The following is a 22,311-nucleotide window of genomic DNA, read 5'->3' as shown; positions in this document are numbered from 1 at the left end:
TCACAAAAATTTATAATGTTATGAGGGGTATGGATAAAGTAGACAGTCATAGTCTTTTTCCCGTGGGGAGTTCAAAATTAAAATGCACAGATAAAAGATAATAGGGGAGAGAGTTAAAAGAGACCTGAGAGGTAATTACTCAGAGTATAGTGAGTACCTGGACTGAGTTGCCTGAAGGAAGTGGTTGAGGCGGATTCAATTGCAACATTTAAGAGGCATTTGGAAAGGTATATGAGGAGAAGGCTTAGTGTATTATGGACTGTTGCGGGCAACTGAGGCTCGCAGGGATGATGCCGTGGTCAACATGGAGCAGTAGGGCCGAAGGGCCCCTTTCCCATGCTGTATTACTCTATGACTATCAGAAAGCTCTGTAAGGATCAGAAAATTCTACTCCTGCATCTTGTATTATTTGTACTGCTGGCCAACAAATAGAAAACGATCGCTTGGTATCTTGATTCATGTGTTTCTCAAGAGACAAATCAGGTGTCCAAATACTATTCTTTGGTTGTGGAATTGACAGGAACACATGGTATGAAGTCATCTATAATTTCACTGGATACTGGATGGTTGTTCAAGTAAGGGTTCATGCTGAGATGTATTTGGCCCCTCACCAGAGATGAAGGCCTTCGTCGGTCAGAGTTGACTATAGATATTGTGTCCTAGTTGTCCAGATACGCAAGCCTGGGCAGTATGATATGGAGAGCAAGCTGTTGCCCATAAAGCAACCTCTCACTCTCCACACATCTGATGAACCCAAAGAAATGGCAGAGACTGATACAGTTTTGTACCAGCAGCATTGCAGGAGTTGTCAGTCAACATTGAAATCAATGCAAGACTGCTTTAGGGACTCCAGCTCCTGATTTTTCCCCTTGCGGTTTACTCCCGAAGCCTTCTCAATAAGTGGGTATAGCCTCAAGGCAACGGAGGTTTGAGATCAGTTTTCCTTCTAGATGGTCTGCCAACCACAGCCTACAAGCCCCATCTGCCCGAAGTGACTGGTTTTAAGGTGCCAGTAACCCACCTTTGCCCCTTCTCCTGTCAGTAGAAACGGTTCTGCCGAGCTTAGTAGCTAATCCACATGTGAAGGCCAGGAGCTGGACTTGGCTGTCAGAGACTATTCGAGGCACATGCCATTGGGAGCATTTAATAGGTAGTGGGCGCTTGTCCTCAATACCACCTCCGGCTATAACAACCTTCAGGAACCTTCACCAGAAGAAGAATGGAATTCGGGGCTTTGGTTTCTGGCAACTTCCATTAGAATTAAGCAGAAACCTGACACTTTTACAGGGATAAATCAAGTCACTTTTACAAATGGATTAAAGATTAGCTTTATTTGTCACTTGTACACCAAAAATACAATGAAATACATCGTTTGCAGCAATGACCAACAGAATCCAAGGATGTGCTGGGGACAGCTCACAAATATTGCCTTGCTTTCTGCTTCAGCATAGCTAACCCTAATCAATATGTGTTGTGTGTGTTAGCCCTAAATCAATGTGTCTTTGGAATATGGTGGAAGCCAGTGCTTCCAGAGGAAAATCATACGGTCATAGGGAATACATACAAATTCTTTAAAGAAGGTGGGAATTAGACCGTAAACACTGGTGCAGCAAAACATTGCAATAACTGCTACACTACTGTGCAGCCTCTACTGTGAGATTAAATGTGTTCCAGAGAACAGCCAGTTGAGCTCTAGGGTGGCCTGACCAAATTCCTAGCATTGCAAGGTACATGGTGTGTTTAATTACCTTATCTATATCCTGCTCCGTAAGAGTCAGGTGGAGGTTATTGCAATAACAATACAAACGCTGGGAAATATTCTGGCCATTGCTTTATTAGTTGGGCTGCTGCCATGTTTCAAGGGTTGGTTTGAAAGGACTGGCATCATTGTGTTTCTCTGTTTCATGTGATGCCATTGATCCTGCTTAAGTTACAGTGCAGCTCAAATTCTGTGTTATTTTTCATTTACAAAGAGAAATTTGCCATGTCCTCTTGTAAAAAGTGTTTTCACAAAGGAACTCCATGGAACAGTGGCAGCATTGTGCGTGGATCAGTGTGATGCCTCCTTTGTTTACCTAGACTGGCAGTGAGTCCAGTCTGTTCCCTGAAGTGCTGCCAAACATTGCTGCTCTCAACAAAGTCATCTTTGGCTTCAGATTTGTGTCCGGTAAATTACCTCTTTTACCAGTATTCTCTGACCACAGCATTCTGCAGGTGTCTGCCTGCTATCGTTTTGCTTTGTGTTAGTCATTTCCCGATTCAAATATGAACCTGGTGATCAGCTGTGGTTAACTGTACCTGTCAGTACTGATGTACCCTTGAGGGTTAGATGCAAAACATTCAGGGCCTCCAGGGCACAGGACTCTTAAACAAGAATGCATTGCGATATTCATTCCAACAGAATCTGACCTGAAGTAATTCAACTGCTTAGTTAATTTTAACTTTTAATCCTGTCCTATATACTGACAGTATGCCATGGGACCAACAGAGGCACATGATTTGCTTGGGGTGGCTTATTAATTAATGTGGAGGTTGTCCAGTGATTTGTATATTTCAATGTCTACTTATTTGTCCTCCCTCTGGCAGGTGTCCTGGTGGTTAATGTGACTTGGCGAAACAAGACCTATGTTGGAACCCTTTTGGACTGCACAAGACATGATTGGGCACCGCCAAGGTGAGCAAAAGATTTAAAGGAAGAGCTGTTCTGTAGTGATACCATTGGTTATACGGATTTACGTTAGCTTGTGCCTTTTTGTACCTCATCGAAGAATTTAAAAAATCTGTTCTAGTATAACAATCCACTTTTAAAATGTCCATCATCTTCTCGCCATTGCATCCAAGTGTTCCTTTACATCTCACTGGTTTGCCTTCGTATCCTGAGCCATTGTATGTGTTGGCCTCTGGGTGAAGGAAGTTATAAGTCATGGCCTTCACTCCACAATTTCAAAGCTGATCTGTGACCTAACCACTTCTGTCCATACTTACCCTAGATTTCCTTGGATGACATGCAAGCCAAAGCCTTTTGTTGTATCTCGGTACATGAGAAAATAACAAACCTATACCATGCATTATTTTCAATTAACAATTATCCCAGCATCAACTTTGGTTTTACAAAAGAAAAGAACAAATCTACCACTCCTACAAATGTTTTTCAACTTCCTCCTGAAAGGACTGGCTCTAATTTCTAGTTATGCTCTCTAGTCCTAGACATCCAAAAAGTGGGAAAAGCTTCCTTCAACCTTTTCAATTCTCCATACTAGCTTGAAATGTTCTATCAGATTCTAGGACATGCAACCCCAGTGCCCATTTTTCCTGGTAATTTAACTCCTTTGTGTTGAATTGTATTTCAACATAACATGCATTGCTCAAAACTGAACATAGTATATTAATCACGAGCGTCGTAGAGTTTTGTACTAGTAAAGCATAATTTAAATCACAATCCACAAAAGGCTAGCATTCAACTGCATATTTGAATATTTTTGGTCTTCTATTTATGACGTTCTAATGATCTGCATGTCTAGCCCACCGAATTTCACTGTGTATTGGGCTTTGCTTCTTTCTGAATTATCCACTAATTTGAACTAAACAACATAAATTATAAGACAAAATTTAGTAACAGTGTTTTTTTGAGTTACATGATATCTGAAGTAATGCACTTTTAATTAAGAGTAGAAGGTCAATAAATAATTCTTCTACACATTATTAGAGTGGAGACCCAGGCCACTGCAATGCAGTTCAAGAGCAGAGAATGTTAGTATGCTTATACTTTTAAATTGCTTATTTAAGCTGGTGTGAAATTAATTTTGAAGGGATAAAGATTAAAGATTTTTTAAAGATACTGATTAGCTTCTTCTGTCACGTGTACATTGAAACATACGGTGAAATGCATATTTGTGCCAAAGACCAACACAGTCTGAATATGTGCTGGGGGTAGCCTGAAAGCGTCACTGTGCTTCTAGTGCCAACAAGGCATGCCTACAACTTACTAACCCTAACCTGTAAGTCTTTGGAATTTGGGAAGAAACCAGAGCACCCGGAAGAAATTCATGCAGTCTTGCGGAGAACGTATAAACTCCTTACAGGCAGTGGTAGGAATTGAACCCCAATCACTAGTGCTATAAAGCGTTATGCTACTGTGTCGTCCCCAACTGATATCTCGACATTGATGAGTCTAAATTAGCACAAGAACACGACACCAGTAGACAGTAGAAAAAAGTGACAGGTCATGGCAAGGCATCAGTGAACCTTGTTCTGATCTTTTTAGCGCGACACCTTTACTGTGGGACAGTGCCTTGCAGGCTCCAAATGATGCTGGGTAGGAAGATGTGTGTGCTGCTGTTGCATTATTTGATTGGGTGTGTGAAATCTGGAAACAGGTCGTTGCTACAATTGGTGAATGAGCCAAAGTATCATAGTTAAAAAAATAAGAGAAAAATCTTAAAAGACAAAAGTATATTTCTTTCTTTATTCTTCAAGGGCACAGGCCTGCTCTAAATCATGCACTAGAGCCTCCCTTCTACTGTGAGAAGACAAGTACTCCCATCAATTATTTCTTCAGGGGCTGTGCTTGAGATCTGTAAATTACCAGTGAGAATAGCAACTGCATATCATATCTATCCACACCATTGCATAACTCAGCATGGTCCATTCTAGTGTCCATGTGTTTGATATTCTGGAATCTCTTTTGAACTTAATATATATTTATTTCCTGTGTACACTGGAATATGTGTTTGTTGGTGTCCTTATGCTTATGCAAGGTATGTGATTATCTGTTAAAGTCAGGTGAAAATGTCCTTTTAATGAGACACCTTATAGATTTCTCTTCATTTGCCCACAGTAGATGACGTTTATTTCCATTTCCCAGGTTTTGTGAATCACCAACAAGTGACCTTGAGATGAAAGGAAACAACCGAGGGAGGGGAAAACGAGTACGGCCCAGTACAAATGCTCCAGTGACCGAGGCTACTGTGGTTCCGGATACCAAGGTGATCAACAAGACTCGGGCATGTACAAGCAGCAAGGGACGTCGGGGCAGCCAGAACTCCTCTGACAGGCGTACCCCCACAAATACTGTTGAAGATGTCAAGGCAAGTCCTTCAGCAGGAAACAAGCGGAAAAATAAGCCTGCTCCAGATTTGGATTTGACCTCGAGCTCTGAGGATTCAAAGGGAGGGAAAAGGATGCGTTCGAATTCACGTGGAGCTGTCACCCCAACCCCTGTCATGGTGGTGAAGCCTGAGGCGTCAGTGCCTGAGCACAACTGTCCATCACCTGTCCTTATTGACTGCCCCCACCCTAACTGCAACAAGAAATACAAACACATCAATGGGCTTCGGTACCATCAGGCTCATGCACATACAGATAGTGACGGTAAGATCGAGGGTGACATTGACAGTGAGGAAAAGAACTCCGATGGCGAGGATTGCACCCAACACCCGTCACTGAGCCAGGATTCCAGTAGCTGTAATGGTTCTTCCAGCTCTCACACGTTTTGCCAGTCAAAGGGCTCCATGTCACCAGCACAGTCTGTCACGCCAAAAAGCAGGAGGGAAGGCAGCATGGAGGCCCACAGCCCTTCCCCCACTGTGAAGCTTGGAATCACAAAGAGCTCTAGTAAAAAGAAAGCCCCTTCAGAGGCTGATGCTGAATCTGGTGGGTTGTACAATGTCGACTGTCCGGAAGAAGGACTTCCGGTTGCCAGCCCGAGTGATGACACAGGAAACGATGGAGATGACTCCACTGAAAAAAAATCAGCCTTGGAAAAGGATAAAGCCAAGAAATCGAGTGGTTCCAAATCGGAAAAGCTCCCTCTGAAAACAAAGTCAGCCAGGCCTATTGTCCCTGCCATGACACCAGCGCAGATGTACAGTTTCTCTACTGCCACGTTTACTGCATCAGGCTCGGGACCCACTCCCGGTTTGGCTCCCACTGTTGTTCAGGCAATGTCCAAGAGCCCGCCCCTCAAACCCATTCAACCCAAGCCCACTGTCATGGGCGAGCCATCTACGGTAAACCCAGCACTCACACCCTTGAAGGAGAAGAAGAAAAAGGAGAAGAAGAAGAAGGATGCCAAGGAGGCAGTGAGCCCCAAGCCACTGGGCAAAGTGGGAAAGCCAGAAGATGGTAAAAGCCCTTTTCGAGATTCCACTGCTGATTCCACGCCCAAAAGTGAGGGGCTCTTGAATGGGTCTTCCGAGTCGCATGAAAGCCGCTTGGCGAGTATCAAAGCCGAGGCGGACAAAATCTACAGTTTCACTGATAATGCACCGAGTCCATCCATTGGAACGGCCAGCAGGTTGGAAGGCACTGGCCTGGTCACGCCTATAACACCCTTGCACGTGGTGACACAGAATGGAGCCGACAGCTCCTCGGTGAAAACCAACAGTCCAGCGTATTCTGATATCTCTGATGCAGGAGAAGATGGAGAAGGAAAAGGAGATGGAGCAAAAGTTAAAGCATCATCTCCAGACCAGATGGCCAAGGAAAGTGCCAAGAAAGCTTTATTTTCTTCTTCCTCCTCTTCCTCCTCCTCCTCATCCTCATCCTCATCCTCCTCCTCCTCGACGTCAAGAACTCAACCTCCCTTAAATAAGGAAACTCACTCCCCTTACTATCAAGGTTATGAATCGTACTATTCTCCCAACTATGCCCACTCTAGCCCTGGGGGTGCCAGTGGAGGCTCAGCGACTGTAGGTCATTCCATCAAAGTCAAGAAAGAGGTGGATGAGGAAGGAGTGGAGGTGAGGGTCAAAGTTGAAGGTTCAGATGATAAGAAGACTGAAATAAGCAGTGCTGGCCACCATCCTTCAGTGATACAGCAGCGGTCCCAAATGTACATGCAGCCTCTATATTACGGCCAATACGCCTACATGCCGCAGTATGGGTACAGTGATCAGGGATACCACAGTCACATGATGAGTACAAATCCAGGGTATAGGCAGCAGTATGAAAAAATGTGTGAGGAGCAACATAAACAGAGGCAAGAGCAGAACCGGGGCAAACATACCAGCAGTGATCCTGACAAAAAGCAAGAGCACAGCGTGAAAGATCGAGAACGGGAGGAGTGGAAGCAGAAGGCTCCTGCCTCTGCCACCCTCTCTAAAGCACCCAGCTTGACAGACCTTGCAAAACCTGTGCCTAATAAGCCCAAGGACTCAACGGACTCCATAAAATATGGCATGATGGCAAAAACGGATGATGCCTCCAAGTTGCAGTCACAGCAGGCAGAAGGATTAAAGATGAAATTAACTGAGGGGAGTCACCTTGGGAGGGAGTTGGGTGAAACAAAATCTGGACTAGAGTCCAGCAAACACTCTGGAATGGATCCAGGACTATGGTATAGACAGGTAAGATCTAAACTTAATCCTGAAGTCAGTTCAGGTTTTTTTCATTACCAAGCTGCATCTTTTAAACAAGGATATTAATTTAGCTATGTGTTGACCTAGTCTGATTATAGTGTGGTGATATCACCCCATACTTGACTGAAGGGCACTTAATCATGATGGGTGCTGGAAACAGTACGATATTAACAAGACTGAACTGACACACAGTAGGAAAGCAATTTGCTTTAACAGTATTTGTCACATTTGAAGATGGCTCAAAGTGCTTTGTAACCAGACAATTACATTGTGAAATAAAGTAACTGCTAGGCAGAACTCATAGCAATTTGGACAGGAAGATTTAGCTTTTGTTGATCTTGGCGAGAAGTTAAATGTTGGCCATGAATCGACAAACTTCCTTGCTTTTGGATGAACGCACATACAAAGTGTCTGAGGAACTCAGCAGATCAGGCAGTATCTTTGGAAGGGGATAGACAGTCCCTGCAAGTGGTTGGAGTCACCCACTGTACCTGGTGCTCCCAGTATGGCCTTCTCTACAGTGATTGATTCAACCTGACGTTGATTGAGGGAACGGCTTTGTTGAGCGTCTTCACTCCATCCGCAACAAACAGGATCTCCGGGTGACCAACCATTTAAATTTCAATCCCAATCCCTATTTTGACATGTTAGTCATGATGGGGCCACTCTCAGGTTGGAGGAGCAACTCCTCATATTCCGTCTGGGTAGCCTCCAGCCTGATGACATGAACATCGATTTCTCTAACTTCTGGTAATGTTTCCCCCTCTCCCTTCCCTTTTCTTCCATTCTCCGCTGTCTCCCCTCTTTCTACTTCTCTTTGCCTCATCTGCCTATCACCTCCCCCTGCTGCCCCTCCTCCTTCTGATTTTTACCATTCCCACCTATCAACTCCTAGTTTATCACTTCATCCTCCCTTCCCTCCCTCACCCACCTACCTTGGCCCCTCACCTTCTTGCTTGTGCATCTTCTCCTTGCCCCACCACTTTATTCTAGTTTCTTGACCCTTCCATTCCAGTTCTGGGTTAGTCCGAAACATCAATTGTCCATAGATGTTGCCTGATCTGCTGAGTCCCTCCAGCATTTTGAATGTGTTATTCCGGATTTCCAGCATCTGCAGAGTCTCATGTTTTGGATGAATCCTGTTGTTTATTTTATATCCACCTGGATGAGGGGGAGAAGCTTTAGTTTACACTCTTTTCGGAAAATAGCACACTTGACAATGTGGTATTCCTTCAGTCCTACTCTAAACTTAATGCCACAGCCAGTAACTGAGGGATAAAGGGCTCCTTACAAAGTTATGACATCAATAAAATAAAATTAATTTGTTCCATTTAAGTCCTAAGGATTGGTGTTGTGAAAGGGAGAAGAGCCATATAAATAAGTAGTTATAATCTGTCGGTTATTTATCATCATGATACTGAATAATCAGCTGCAAATTTGAAAACCTCAGCCCATCAACAATCCTAGTCTATTAGAAGTCAGTGCAAATGTGATTTGAAAATCACATTCTCATTTTAATTGCTTTGGTTGGGAAAGTTGTTTTCCTGTCATGTAACGTCTGCACATCATTAGATGTTGGAGACCATGTATAATGTTTGAAGAAAGCTTTCTTAAAAACAAAAGCCCTATTAAAATAACTAATTTGTAAATCTGGACTTTGATTGACTGAGGTGCAAACTCCTATTCCTTGAATTGCACAGCTTTGAATGGTTCTCATTCCAGTGCTCCATCTGTGCAAAGCCCAGGCTTCATTAAAGCCACTGCATTGTGGTGAGCAGATTTTTGTTCAGTTAATGACATACCGTAACTGGTTTTACAACATTGAAGTTACTTCCAAACAAATGTTATTTTTTAAAAAGCAATTTCCTTATGGCTTTAGCTTAACATTTTTAAAGAATTTGTGAAAGCACACAGCTTCAGATTGTCTCAACTCTCCAAGGGGAAAGTGCAAGACACCAGATGTTTACACAATCCTAGGTGCCAACACAACCATCACTTTCTTAGCAGCAATGTACTATTATAAGATCATAAGACATCGGAGCAGAATTTGGCCATTCAGCCCACTGAGTCTCCTCCACCATTCCATAATTGCTAATTTATTATTCCTCTCAATTGTATTCTCCTGCCTTCTCTCCGTTAACTTTGATACCCTTACTAATCAAGAACCTATCAACCTCCGTTTTAAATATGCAACCCTCTGGCTGAAGAAATTCCTCTGTTATTACTTTGACCAGCACCTTCAAATTTTATTGACAATCAGGCTTGAACTACAGAGGCATCTATACAGATTTTTGATATTTAACGGATTATCTGATCAAATTGTTTATTGTGGTCTTTGTGTACGGTTCATCTGTTTGCCCCATTCTGCAACCTGAGCAATACCACGACCTGTTTATATTTGGCATTCCAATTCTCATATTAAAACGCTATCAAAATTAGGAACAATTGAGTAAAAAATACAAACGTTTGTATTTGCATGATTAATAAAATATCTAATATAGGCATTTTTCATATCTGACTGAGCATCTCGGATAATTTGACAAATTAGAAGATACAACAGAAACGTCTAACTTTAAAAAAACATTTTGTGATACTGGGAAATATAGAGAAGGCTAATTGCTTTATTAACTAATCCTGCATGTGGAAGGATGGAGCTTCTTTATTGGGAGGGGGGGAAACTCACCAAAGATCATGAATTTGGAGAGATTAGATGAAGGTGGGATTCATTGCTGCTTTGATGCTCCATTATATCAGCTGTGAGTGTCAGATCCACACCATAGCTGGAGCTCAGGTACACAAAGTGATGAGGCAGGGTAGTAGTTGAAAGCCCTTTTGTCACATCAAGCTGTGAAGTGATGCCAGTTGTCAGGATTGCAAAAGTGGGAAGGGTAAAATGTTGTTACCTCAACCTTCGACTGCTAATATTTTTATTTCATACTTACTTATATCACCTTATCTTAGCTTTATTTCACTTGTGACATGACGCCTGTAACTTGTTTGAATTAGTATTTGGGTGTGAGCTTATGCTCTTTACAGTGATGGTGAAAGTTTCTCAAAAACTTTAATCTTTTTTGGGTGATATTAGAATTCACGATACAGTATTTCCAGTCTATTCTCAACCCAGGTTTTAGTTGTAATGTAGCCAGAGATGATAAAAAGAACTTTGTGAATTATGATGGCCATGACTTTGACAACTGATAGAGGGAGACACAAAAGCAGCAGAATCAGGAATCCCTTAGTATGCAAATCGTTCCATCTGCATCTCTTCCTATTTTCATTAGCATTTCTGAGGTACAGTGAAAGTAATGACTGTTGACAAGGGAAAACACAGACGTTGTTTTGGTGGTCATTGAGTAATAAGGAGGCTGCCAGTTATTCCTCTGATTAGAATTACGGAGTGGCTAAAATATTTTTGTGTAAGATTAAACCAAAGAGGCAGATAGTGATGCAGAGTAGGCTGCAGTTTGATATTGGTAAAACCAAATCACATCTTTTCCATTTAACTGAAATATCTAGGACTTTGGATGGTTTGATAAAGGCTGCCTTTCCCTTACTTAGTCTGCCATGAACTGGATTTGAGACTGCTGTTAATGCAAATATCTAATCGGAAAATTGTGGCAGCAACTCGATGCAAAAAAGCATGCAAATGCCTAACACTTTGGACGGTTTGATAAAGGCTGCCTTTCCCTTACTAAGTCTGCCATGGACTTGATGTAAGGCTGCTGTTAATGCAAATATCTAATCAGAAAAATGTGGCAGCAACTTGATGCATAAAAGCATGCAAATGTGGTCAAGAGAATCAATTATTGTTCAGGCCAATCATTAGAATGGGGAAGAAATGTGATCTAAGTGACTTTGACCATGGAATGATTGTTGGTGCCAGACAGAGTGGTTTGAGAATCTCAGAAGCTGCTGTTCTCCTGGGATTTTCACGCACCTCAATCTCTAGAATTTACCAAAAAAAAAGGTGCAAAAAAATCCCCAAAAATCCAGTGATTGCCAGTTCTGTGGGCGAAAACACCTTGTTAATGAGAGAGTTCAGATGAGAATGATCAGACTGGTTCAAACTGACAGGAAGGTTACAGTAACTCAAATAACCATTATTACAACAGTGGTGTGCAGAAGAGCATTTCTGAACGCACAATACTTTGAAGAGGATGGGTTACAGCAGCAAAAGATCATACTGTGTTCACCCTAAATAAGTGGCCACTGAGTGTATAATCAAAAATTTTATCAGATGCTTGTTCTTTAGATTTGATCCTAAATGAACACCACCTCTTTAGGACTAAATTATGTGCTGTAGTCTGAGGTGGAAAATAGAAAGAAAAGGAAGAAAGAGGAAATTATTTTTATTATTTTTATATCCTGATAGTCTTACCCAAGGAGTTTAAATGGAACTGAATCTTAATCAGCTACAATTTTGTTGAAAGATAAAACAAGATAGTTACTAAGTGTCCTATGTTTCTAGGTTGTATAAGCATCTAAATTTACAGGGAAGATTTGTCACTTAGTAATTACCTTGGCAATCTACCAGTGCAAAGATTAAGTTCTGATCTTGAATTTCCTTTTTGATCCCATTTGCTCTTGCATCTTGTTTTCTGCCTCATAAGGAGTGCTCATTAAATAGATGAGGTTTCTCGGATTTTTAGCTTCCCTGTAGCATCTCTCATTGCCTTAAGGTGTGTCAGATCACTTTATATTTGTATAGTCCCTGTTGTAGTGCTGGGCATGGTAATTGTTAACCTGCACATACTAATGGCTCACAAACAGCCCTTTGATAATGTCCAAATTCTTCCAGTGCTTTCAACTGAAGGATAAATATCGGTAAAAGCATTGAGGAAGATCTATAGTTTTGTTCAAAATAGTGAATATGGGATTTCATGTACTTAGCTGAGAAGGTACACAAAGCCTTGATTTAGCAGCTGACCTGGAAGATGACACCCCATAAGTCACAGCTTTCCTTCAGCACTGTACTGGAATATCAACCTATAGTAAAGACTTGCGTCTTTGGTGTGGAACCTGAATGCTTCTGATAGAGATAGAAGTGTTGCCACTGAACTGTGTTCAAATGCAGTTCCTTCCACCAGGCCCTGTGACACAAATATAATTAGAATCTCTAACTGAATGATCAATTTTGTTTCCCAACTGATGGAAGAGTTCAGTGATGAGGAAGAAAGAGGAATAATCAGGGTTTAAGCTGCACATGGAATTGATTGGCTGTAGTCGTAGTTAACTAGTGCTTTGTCTGTTTCATCCCTGACAAGTGTGCCCTGGTGCCTCATTGAGCTTGCTTGCTTCAGGCAGTTATTGTGCCAAACACACTCTTGGCAGATCAAATGCATGTGAATTACTGTGAGGTTTTTCTTTTATCTTTGTGGTTAAGTTGAAGTTCCCTTGTAGTATTTACTTGATAACCCATATAACAGTAAACACCATCTAATCACTATTATGTTGCAGCTCGCTGTGGACAAATTGGATGACCCATTCCTATATTGCAGTAATGATTAGTTTGATCTTTATTGGAGTCTAACTGCATGACACTTTACACTGACACATCTCATAAGACTCGGCATAAAAAATCTCTTATTTTTCCCCTTCCTCAATCGAATACGATCCTTTTCAGGTCTATGGAAAGTAAGCATTTCTGTGTATATATAATACAGAGGAAAGTGTGTTGGTATGCCCTTAAATGGAAAATCCCTCAAAATCAAAACTTCAAGTTAAATAAAGGCTAAAGAATGCCCGTACTGTATACAGATGATCTCGGTTTGCAGACTCCTGGCTGCTCCACCTGTGGCGTGTAATCTATCTTTTTTTGTATTTATAGCAAACTACAGAGATAGAACCTGATCCTAACTCACTTACTCAGTACTGCACTTCATTACATCTTATGCCGAGACACGGCAGTGACTTTAATTCTTCATCACTAAGGGGATTATCAAGATGCCAGCTAATTCATTCCTGGAGAGAGGTGAGAGGCCGCTCTCTGCAGCCCATACGGGAAATCATAAAGCATTTTGTGTTAGTTGCTTATAATGTTCTGTGTGGTGAGAAGTGCCCTTTTCAGCACACACATAGAGCTATGTGTGTCTTGGTGTTGGGCTTCTTAGTGTATTGGGAATTCTGCATAATTGAACTTTCACTTTATTCTTGTCTTCATTGTGGCATGGAAGTGATTGCACAAAAGAAACATTAATTGGCCATTTCAGGCAGTAACTGACAATCTGCCCACACTGGAATCAAATGTACACTTTTTATGTGATTTTAAAGATTGCATAGTAGGAGACCGTTAAATGAAGCTTAATGGTACAGCCAGTTGGAGAGCTGTAAACAGGACACCTGGAAATGCTCAAAGACGCGGGCGGACCATTCAGAAGCCAAAGGCATTTGAGACATGTTTATGTAACTGGGGAAGAGTGGAAAATGGAATTCATTCTGTTGGAGAAGAGGAATTTTGATAAATTCTTCATTTTTGGTTCTGTGTAAGGTTTCTCTATCCTGAACTCAAATGATGTACCTTTTATAGAGAATGGTGACACTCTGGATATCTTCTGGAAACTCAAGTTAAGGTTGATAGTTTTAGAAGCAAATTTCAATTTAATACACCATTGTACATGTCAATCGATAACACACAAATAAACTGATCCTACATCTTCCAAATCCTCTCCTCTTCTACTGCATAGAATGCCAGTGTGATTTAATACACAGTTCATGCTTCATGTAAGAAATAGAGCACTGCTGTTCCCAGTAATTGACATATTTACCTGTAATTGTAACAAATAGAACAGTATTAGAATTGTAAATCCCTTTGCATGTTTAATTCCAATAACTGTGCATTATTTCTGCTTCAAATTCTATTCTATATCTCAATTCAAAAGCAATGGAATGAATTTCAGACAAGTAGTTTCTGAGACGCACAATAATAGACAATAGCTTTTTTTACTGAAATATTTCTAATAACCATATCTATTTTAAAATGGAAACCCTATAAGAATGATTTGCTTTTGTTTAAATAATAGTTTTGAAAAACATTCTTTTACTCTTCATTTCCTTGTATGTCACAGTGGGAGCTCAGTCAAGCTCTGATCAAGAACAGATTGGTCACAGTTTTGAGCTCCAGACTCGGCTCATTACAGCTGGGACAGTGGTATGAGTGGCTAGTGATAGGTTTCACTAAGCCTGTCAGGAAAGCACCTGAGCTCTCTGCCCTTTAATCATCACCCACGATACTGGCTGGAAAAGGGAGGCTGCTGTTTAAGGACAGGCTTGGTTAATAGTTAACAGGCTAATAGTCAAACGATCACATTATAAATAACAAGGTTGTGTGCCCAGTTGGTGTGAAGCCGCATGTTGGCTAGGTTTATCTCTTCAGAGCAGAAAACAATAAAACAGACAGGCAGAGAGGAAAAAAAATCATATACCATTGCTAATTACCCCATATCTTTAAATAAGTGAGCTCTTGACCTCACAATTGATCTCAGAATGACCCTTGCCCCTTATTGTCTACCTGCACTGTACTTTCTCTATAAATGTAACACTATATTCTGCATTCTGTTATTTTTTTTTCCCTTGTACTAACTTTTGAAATGATCTGTTTGAATGGCTTGCAAAACTAAGTTTTTCCACTGTCTCTCAGTACAAGTGAAAATGATAAACCAATTCCAATTAGTTTAAAAGGTGATGGCTAATTCCAAGAAAGGAGAAGCAAAAAGGAGGTACACTAACTGCACAGTGATACTGCAGTAACTACAGATTCAGATGCTGCCTGTGTGGAGTTTTCATGTTCTCTCTGTCATTGCCCAGGTTTTACTTTGGGTCCTCTAGTTTCCTCTCACATTCTAAAGACCAGTAGCCCACTGTAAATTCCCTTAGTATAGGTAAAGGGCAGAAAGAATCAGAAGGGTGTGATCGACATGTAAACAGGAAAATAAGTTGTGGGGATACAAGGAACCAGACTAATAGGATCGCTGGGAACTGGCATGGATTTGATGGGCAGATAGATCCCCTTTCTGTCCTTACAAGTGAAGTATCTAGTTTAGAGAGAGGAAGGAAACATTGGCTAGTTTTTGCCTAGTGTTCTGATTGAAACAATATCAAAGCCTGGAAACAGGCTGTCATTCTGACTCCTTAATGGGAACAATTGGTGGGAGTGGACGGGTTAATGAGTAGAGGGAAATACTGCAAGAATAGGAAATGGCCATTTCTTCTAAACTTGAAAGTCTGTTTGGAAATTGACATAATTCATCTTTAATTCTCTGCTAAGAATAAGAATTGGTTTTCACTGACACCATAATGACTAGTATCAGGGTCATTACAATCCCATGCATAGCTCCCGGGAGTAAAATTATCAGTTGAGCTGCATTCAGAATTTAGATCAATTGTATCAATCTCATAAAATTGACTGTTAGCTCAGTGACTGATATATTACACAATTTCCTTTTCCTCTCCCTTTATGAATAACTGGTGAAAGTGGTTTAGCTTTCTGCAGGGCCTTCAGAAGATGGCTTCCCAACCTCTTGCCTCAGGTCTTGGGAAGACCGGAGTCAGTAAACACCTTTCCAAAGTGAGTCAGGCCCTTCAAGATGCATCTCGCCAACTGAGCGCAGTCTGAGAGGGCAGTGTGTCTTGCACAGGAAGCAGCCTTGGAAGCCATGATACTTAGCGATTCATTTCAGTGCTTCTGTAACATTTGAGCTTGGCTTGTTGTGGACAGCACACAGCAACAGATGGGAGCAGCTGTTCTCCATCACGCTCAATTATAGCTGCCTCTGCAGCCATTTCCAGCATAAATTAGACTACCTTATGGAGTAGCTACTCCACAGAACAAGATTGTTTCAATCCTTCCTTAAAGTGCTGCTTTCAAAGTGAAATCCGAGCTGCATATAGTTTCCCTGAAATTTCAGCAATGTTACATTAATACTCTGAGCCTGATTTTACTTCCCTCACAGCCACTCCACCTACAGGACCAGTAGAATTTTTCATTTCTTCTTTTCACCCCCTTCTTCCACCCAACACCACCTCTCTGCTGTCTGAGTTTGGAGTGATGCATGGTTTTCTCATCTTTGGAATGCACAGGCATGATCCTAACTATGATCCAGAAAGGAGTATGTTCTGTGAAGGTAGGGGGTGTCAGAAGGATGGCACTTTGTACCGAATGGTTGCCTGTACCACTTGATAAGTATAGGTTAGGGTGCCCATCTACTGTCTAGCATCAGAAACATACCTCTAAAAGCAGTCAGAATTGGATGGAGCTGTCGCAATATCTCTCTTCTTGTCCAGGTCAGAATAGTCCTCGTTTGCTCTTGTTGTCTTTGCACTTAATCAGACTGGAAAATTTTGGTGGGACCATCCTGCTTTCAGGCTCCACCCTCACTGCTTTGCCAGCCCATTAAAGGGTGTCATGGAAACAGAGTTTTGATCGGATAGTCCAAAGCTGGAATGTGAAACCCTCCCTCCCCTGCCTTTACCTGCTTGGTAGAGGTGAGGTGCAGAGAATTACAGGGAATGAGTAAAGATTTGATACTGAGGTAATTTAATTAGAAAGTTTATAAAAATTGTAATTGTATGTACTCAGCACGTTATTTGCTCCATGAGTTGTAGAGAAAACCCCAAGTACTTAAAAGGAGCATCCACAACATTGGGTATTTTACTGGACATGCACTTCCATAGTCATAGAGTCACACAGCGCAGGAACCACATCCCAGTTAACTGTTTTTACCTGCTACACTAATCTCATTTCCCTGCATGGTCTGTATTCTTCTGTACCTTGCCTAATTAAGTGTTTGTCTAACTGGCTCCTAAATATAGTGATTCTATGTAATTTCACCGCCACCTCTGTATTATGTTGCAGATATCAATGACATGGAAAAAAACTTCATCCTCTCACCCTAAATCTATGCCCTTTAGTTTTTGATACCCTCACAATGGGAAAAAGATTTGACTGTCTACCCTATATATACCTCTTAAATTTTATATTCCTCTATTGCGTCACCTTTTAACTTCCTTCATTCCAGTGTATCCATTCTCTCCCCATAACTATTAAAGTCCTCCAATCCAGGCAGCATTCTAGTGAGCCTCCTCTGCACTGTGCAGTCATATCTTCCTATATTGTGGCAACCAGACCAATGCACAAGTGCGATCTGACAAGTATGCTCCAATTTTTATATTCTGATTTCTGATCTCAATTTAGGTACGCAAGCGTATCACAACCCAAATTGTATGTGTTGCCACTTTCAGGGAACTATGGCCTTGAACCACAGGGTCCATCTGTTTATTGATATTCCTGAGTGTCCTACCATTTTCTCTGGGTATCCTATCACTACTTGATTTCCGAAAATGCATCATAACCACTTGTTCATTCAGAAATGTTGGTAAACGCTGCTTTAGTGGGAGAAATTCCTACATTACAGCAGTAATGGACTGATTGAAACATTTACTTCATTGACTGGAAAGCTCTTGGGATTTACTGGTTTGCCCAGCCTTTCTCCATACCATTTGGCCAGACTACAATCAGCCCCAGTCAGGATGTTCCCCCTGAGAAATTCTGGCTTAAGAACTTCAGCCCTCGCTTGTCACTACTGCAAACTCACCAGTCATGTGTCTCACATAGCTTTTCTTTGCTCAGGAGTTCCCTAAGTGACATCATTAAGGGCCCTCAATTTGTGAAAGATCATTGTGTGTTGCACAGTTTAAATAAAACAGACCAACTTTGTCAAATTTATCAATTTTAAAAGTTTCATCTGGTTGGGTTGAAGTAAACAAACTGTTCCATTTTAATGTCAGCTGAAAGGCGCAGGTGCTTATCTATGGACTTCAGTTAACACATTAGCAGTTCCGTAAGCTGTTGCTAATGTTGTCATATATGTCTTGCATTTTGACTAAGAAGATGTTATAATAGATTCTTATCTTATCAATGCGTGCTACATATGCCAATATGCTTCATAAATCCCTGGAGATTTTTTACTTGTGGTAGCTTCTCTTGGCTTAATTTGGTCTTGAATGGTGTAGAATATGCCCTTGGCATTTATGTCTGAGTGCAGACTTTGGTATTTTTTTAATAGAAGTGTTGACCCAGGACTGTACTTTGCAGGAATCTGAAAGCAGATTGTGGTCTTACGTGTATCCTAACAAATACTCCGAGCAGCAAAAGGCAGAGGAGGAAAGGTGGAAAGAAGCAGAACGAGACCGGAAATTTAAAGATGAAAACTCATCTCGAATAAGAAGCAAAGAGATAGCAGTGAAAGAAGAAGGTAAAGACAGCATGTGCCTGGAGTCCCGTTCAGCTTCATTGGAAGAATGTCGATCTGTTGGAAAAGATCCCAGATCAGGACTTCACATTCCTGTGTCCTCCTCAATGGTTCAGCACCCATCCTACATGTCGTATGTTCATGGCTATCCTTATGGAAAGCCATATGAAGCTCCTCACCCGGGATTCCGAGGGGTGACGCCAGTGATGATGCAGAATTATCCAGGTAAGACCATTTGATATATCAGGTATTTGTGTGAACCGCCAAGTCAGTAGCATTAAAATAGATCCACGTATCGCCACTTACCCAATAGTGACATGATTCCATGAACAATCTGCTGGTGGAACTCAATGGGTTGTGCTGCATCTGTGGGAGGAAAGAAATTGTTGACATCTCAGATTGAAACCCTACAGTAGGACTGAGAGGGGAGATGGCCAGTGCAGAAAGATGAGGGGGAGCAGTGAGCAGGAGAACTGGATGATTGGTGCACTGAAGATGGGTAAAAGGTAGTGGACAGTTTCAGCCAGGTAGTTAGTATATTTGATAATATTTTAGTGACTGAGCAACAAATGCTATTTCATGAATATATGTGGCTTAATGAGATTAAACGAGAAACTTGTCCAGGAAGTAAGTATATAGATGTGCATTGGGTTTTTTTTGGCTAGGTTGTTCTCCATAGGCTTTAGATCAATACAGGAACCTAGATGCAGTTTGTGGTATTGCATAAGACCAAAAGAAGGAAACTCAGTTAAAATTGTTTGTGTGTGTGTGTGTGTTTGTTTTCCTTTCCTCTCCAAGAAGTGAAAATACAGTACAGTAGGTTCCAGTTAATTGGGACCAGTACATTTTGGCCCAATTAAGCAGTTGTCCCAATTAACAGAAATAGTTAAAAGGTATAAGAAGACAAATTACCATTTAACTGAATCACAATTTATGTTTTTAAATGAAATACAGAACAAATTACTGTATAACACTACAGTACGTATATTAGTTCCTAATCGTTATCAAGAGGAATATATCTGTCATGTTCTTTTGATTGACTGTAAATGAACAAAATCAGTGCAGACTTCTAGTAAAGATAATAGACTGCCTTCACACAATGCTTCAGACGATTGCATCCTCCAAATCTTCATTTTATTGTAACATTCAAGATGATTATCGATACCTTTGTAATTCCTATCTTGTTGAATTCGTGAAATTAGTTTAATTTTCACTCCGGACCATTTCTGGCACCTCCAAGCCTGAATACTTGAAACCTTAGTGAGTAAAACAATTCCGAATTGTCTTACTGCTTATTTCTCACCAACTATCAGTGACACAAATCACTGCTTTTTGAACACAACCTCAAACAATTGACACTATTTAAAACTGATCACTCTGAGCATGCTGTATTGTGTAATGGCCACGCATGTGCACATGGTTGACGCTAGTTAGGAATTGTTCACAATAGTCTTCTGCCCCAATAAATGGCATACTTTCCCAAATGAAACAAAGGGAATCCCAACCATTTTCTCAATTTAGTTTTTGTTCTTTAAGGATTGTCCCAAATAAACAGCTGTCCCTATAACAAATGACCCAATTAACCAGAATCCACCGTATAATTGTCTGTGACTGCTGGTTGCTCTGAACACTGAAATTGTCCAGGTTGGCTGTATCGATGGAGAATTTTAATGCTCTACTCTTTTTAGATCCTAACTGTGCTTTATTTGTGATTGATTTGGGTCAACATTTGTTCTTCAGGATCATACTTGTCTTCTGGATTCTCTTTCTCGCCATATGCAAACAAGGTTCCAGGACATGATGATGGCGATCGGGCTCACGGGAGTCCTGGTGTGGGCAGCAAGTCAACCTCTGAATCAATGGCCCTAGATATCTTGCAGCAACATGCCAGTCAGTACAAGAGCAGGTCACCAACGGTAAGTTGCCACAGCTAAGATCACCTCAGTCTGTGGACAGTACAGTATTAGTAAGCACTGTCCATCATTCAGTTCCACTTTCTGAAGTGGATGCTTTCCAGACCTTTGACAGGAAAGGAAGGGTTGGCACAATTACAGGTGTCCCCTGCTTTACGAAAGTTCGCTTTACGCCACTTTGCTTTTACGAAAGACCTACATTAGTATCTGCTTTCGCTAACCGAAAGACGATTTTCACTTTTACGAAAGAAGACGCCTGCTTTAAACTTGTGTTTACCCCGAGAAAGACTACCATGACCGTGAAGCCTTGCGCAGGCAGGTGTGTGCGCATGCATGTACATGCCATATTTTTTTCTACAAATCGGTTTTGCCTAAATCTTCCCGATTCTATTAAGTGAAGCTACACTGTACATACATTATTCCTACTTTATATAGGCTGTGTATTTATCATATTCCTGCTTTTACTATATGTTAGTGTTATTTTAGGTTTTATGTGCTATTTGGTAGGTTATTTTTTGGGTCTGGGAACGCTCAAAAATTTTTCCCGTATAAATTAATAATAATTGCTTCTTCGCTTTACGCCATTTCAGCTTACGCATGGTTTCATAGGAACGCTCTACTTTCAGATAGCGGGGGAAACCTGTACTTCTGTTGTTGAGTATGACTCATGGCTCATCACAGAATAATTTTCCGTTAACTCTGTTGCTTGGATGTTAGTCAATGACCTTTGGTCACACAGTCCAATCAACTCCTTTGCTGTAGATTCTGCCAAGCGTTTATCAAACTCTTATCAATGCTTTCATAGCTCTTTACCAACAGTTTCTTTGTTATTCATTGTCTGTCATCTCTTACCTTTGAACACCTCAACATGAATCCATGTTCAGCAGTTAATCTCAACCATTCCCACAGCTCCTTCATTTCTAAAACTACTCAGCAGAAGGTTAATGTCCTGTGGTGCCCTATACCTTACCAATCAGCAACTCTCAATCTCTATGAAGCTCAAAATTGTCTGACAATTCTCTTAAAACTGTTCTAACATCTCTTTCATGCTTAAGACAAAATGTGAGAATGAGCCTGTCATCTGATTCCTTTCCTACCTCTAAATCATACCAATTGCTTTGTCATCTTTTGTACCTCCCTATTTCATTAACAATTATCTAACTGTTTCCCCCTCACTTCCTCTCACCCTCCCACCCCACTGCTGTCCTCACAGCTTGAATGTTCTCCTTCCATAATAACTAAAGTTATTGTGTGATCTTTAGTTTATATATTTTAACGTCAGTATAACTCGTCACCCCTCTTTCACTCTTCCTGCAGCCCACACCCTCAGGAAGCTTAATATCAAGGGGCACAGCCTCAGAATAAAGGTATATTAAAGGGACAACTGAGACGAGGAGGAACTTCAACAGCCTGTAGGTGGTGAATTGATGGAATTCATTGCTGCAGGGGACTGTGGAAGTCAAGTCATTGGGTGTATTGAAGGCATAGATTGATGAATTCTTCATTGGTAATGGGGTTAAGGGTTACGGGGGAAGGCAGGAGAATGGAGTTTAAGATATTAGCCATGATTGAATGATGGAGCAGGTACAATGGGTCGAACAGTCTGATTCTGCTCCTGTATCTTATGTTCTTATCCAGTGCAAATTAATAATTATTTCTTTCTATCTCACAAACTCTGCTGATTTTTTTCTTTCACCCATGTATTTGTTAAAAATGTTCTGTGTGCGCACCGCAGTCTGGAAATGTAATCTTTTCCCAATTTATTTACTAATGTGATGGTGGCATCTTGCTCCA

At 41.1% G+C, this 22,311-nt stretch overlaps 1 protein-coding gene across 6 annotated transcripts in view; it reads left to right on the top strand.

Moving 5' to 3' along the window:
* LOC140211978 (zinc finger protein 609-like) overlaps positions 1 to 22,311 on the top strand; it is a 223,101-nt gene that overhangs the window by 173,584 nt on the left and 27,206 nt on the right. For 5 of the 6 annotated variants that reach the window (XM_072282275.1, XM_072282276.1, XM_072282277.1 and 2 more), the window contains exons 4-8: positions 2,587 to 2,674; positions 4,865 to 7,346; positions 13,186 to 13,329; positions 18,448 to 18,829; positions 20,345 to 20,520. In XM_072282275.1, the coding sequence (XP_072138376.1) occupies positions 2,587 to 2,674; positions 4,865 to 7,346; positions 13,186 to 13,329; positions 18,448 to 18,829; positions 20,345 to 20,520 (3,272 nt within the window). The remainder of the gene's footprint in view (positions 1 to 2,586; positions 2,675 to 4,864; positions 7,347 to 13,185; positions 13,330 to 18,447; positions 18,830 to 20,344; positions 20,521 to 22,311) is intronic. The other variant, XM_072282280.1, reaches the window with a different exon arrangement.

The sequence above is a fragment of the Mobula birostris genome, chromosome 18 (assembly GCF_030028105.1).
Source record: "Mobula birostris isolate sMobBir1 chromosome 18, sMobBir1.hap1, whole genome shotgun sequence".
In the NCBI taxonomy this organism is placed as follows: domain Eukaryota; kingdom Metazoa; phylum Chordata; class Chondrichthyes; order Myliobatiformes; family Myliobatidae; genus Mobula; species Mobula birostris.
This window is presented reverse-complemented; position numbering and strand designations above follow the sequence as displayed.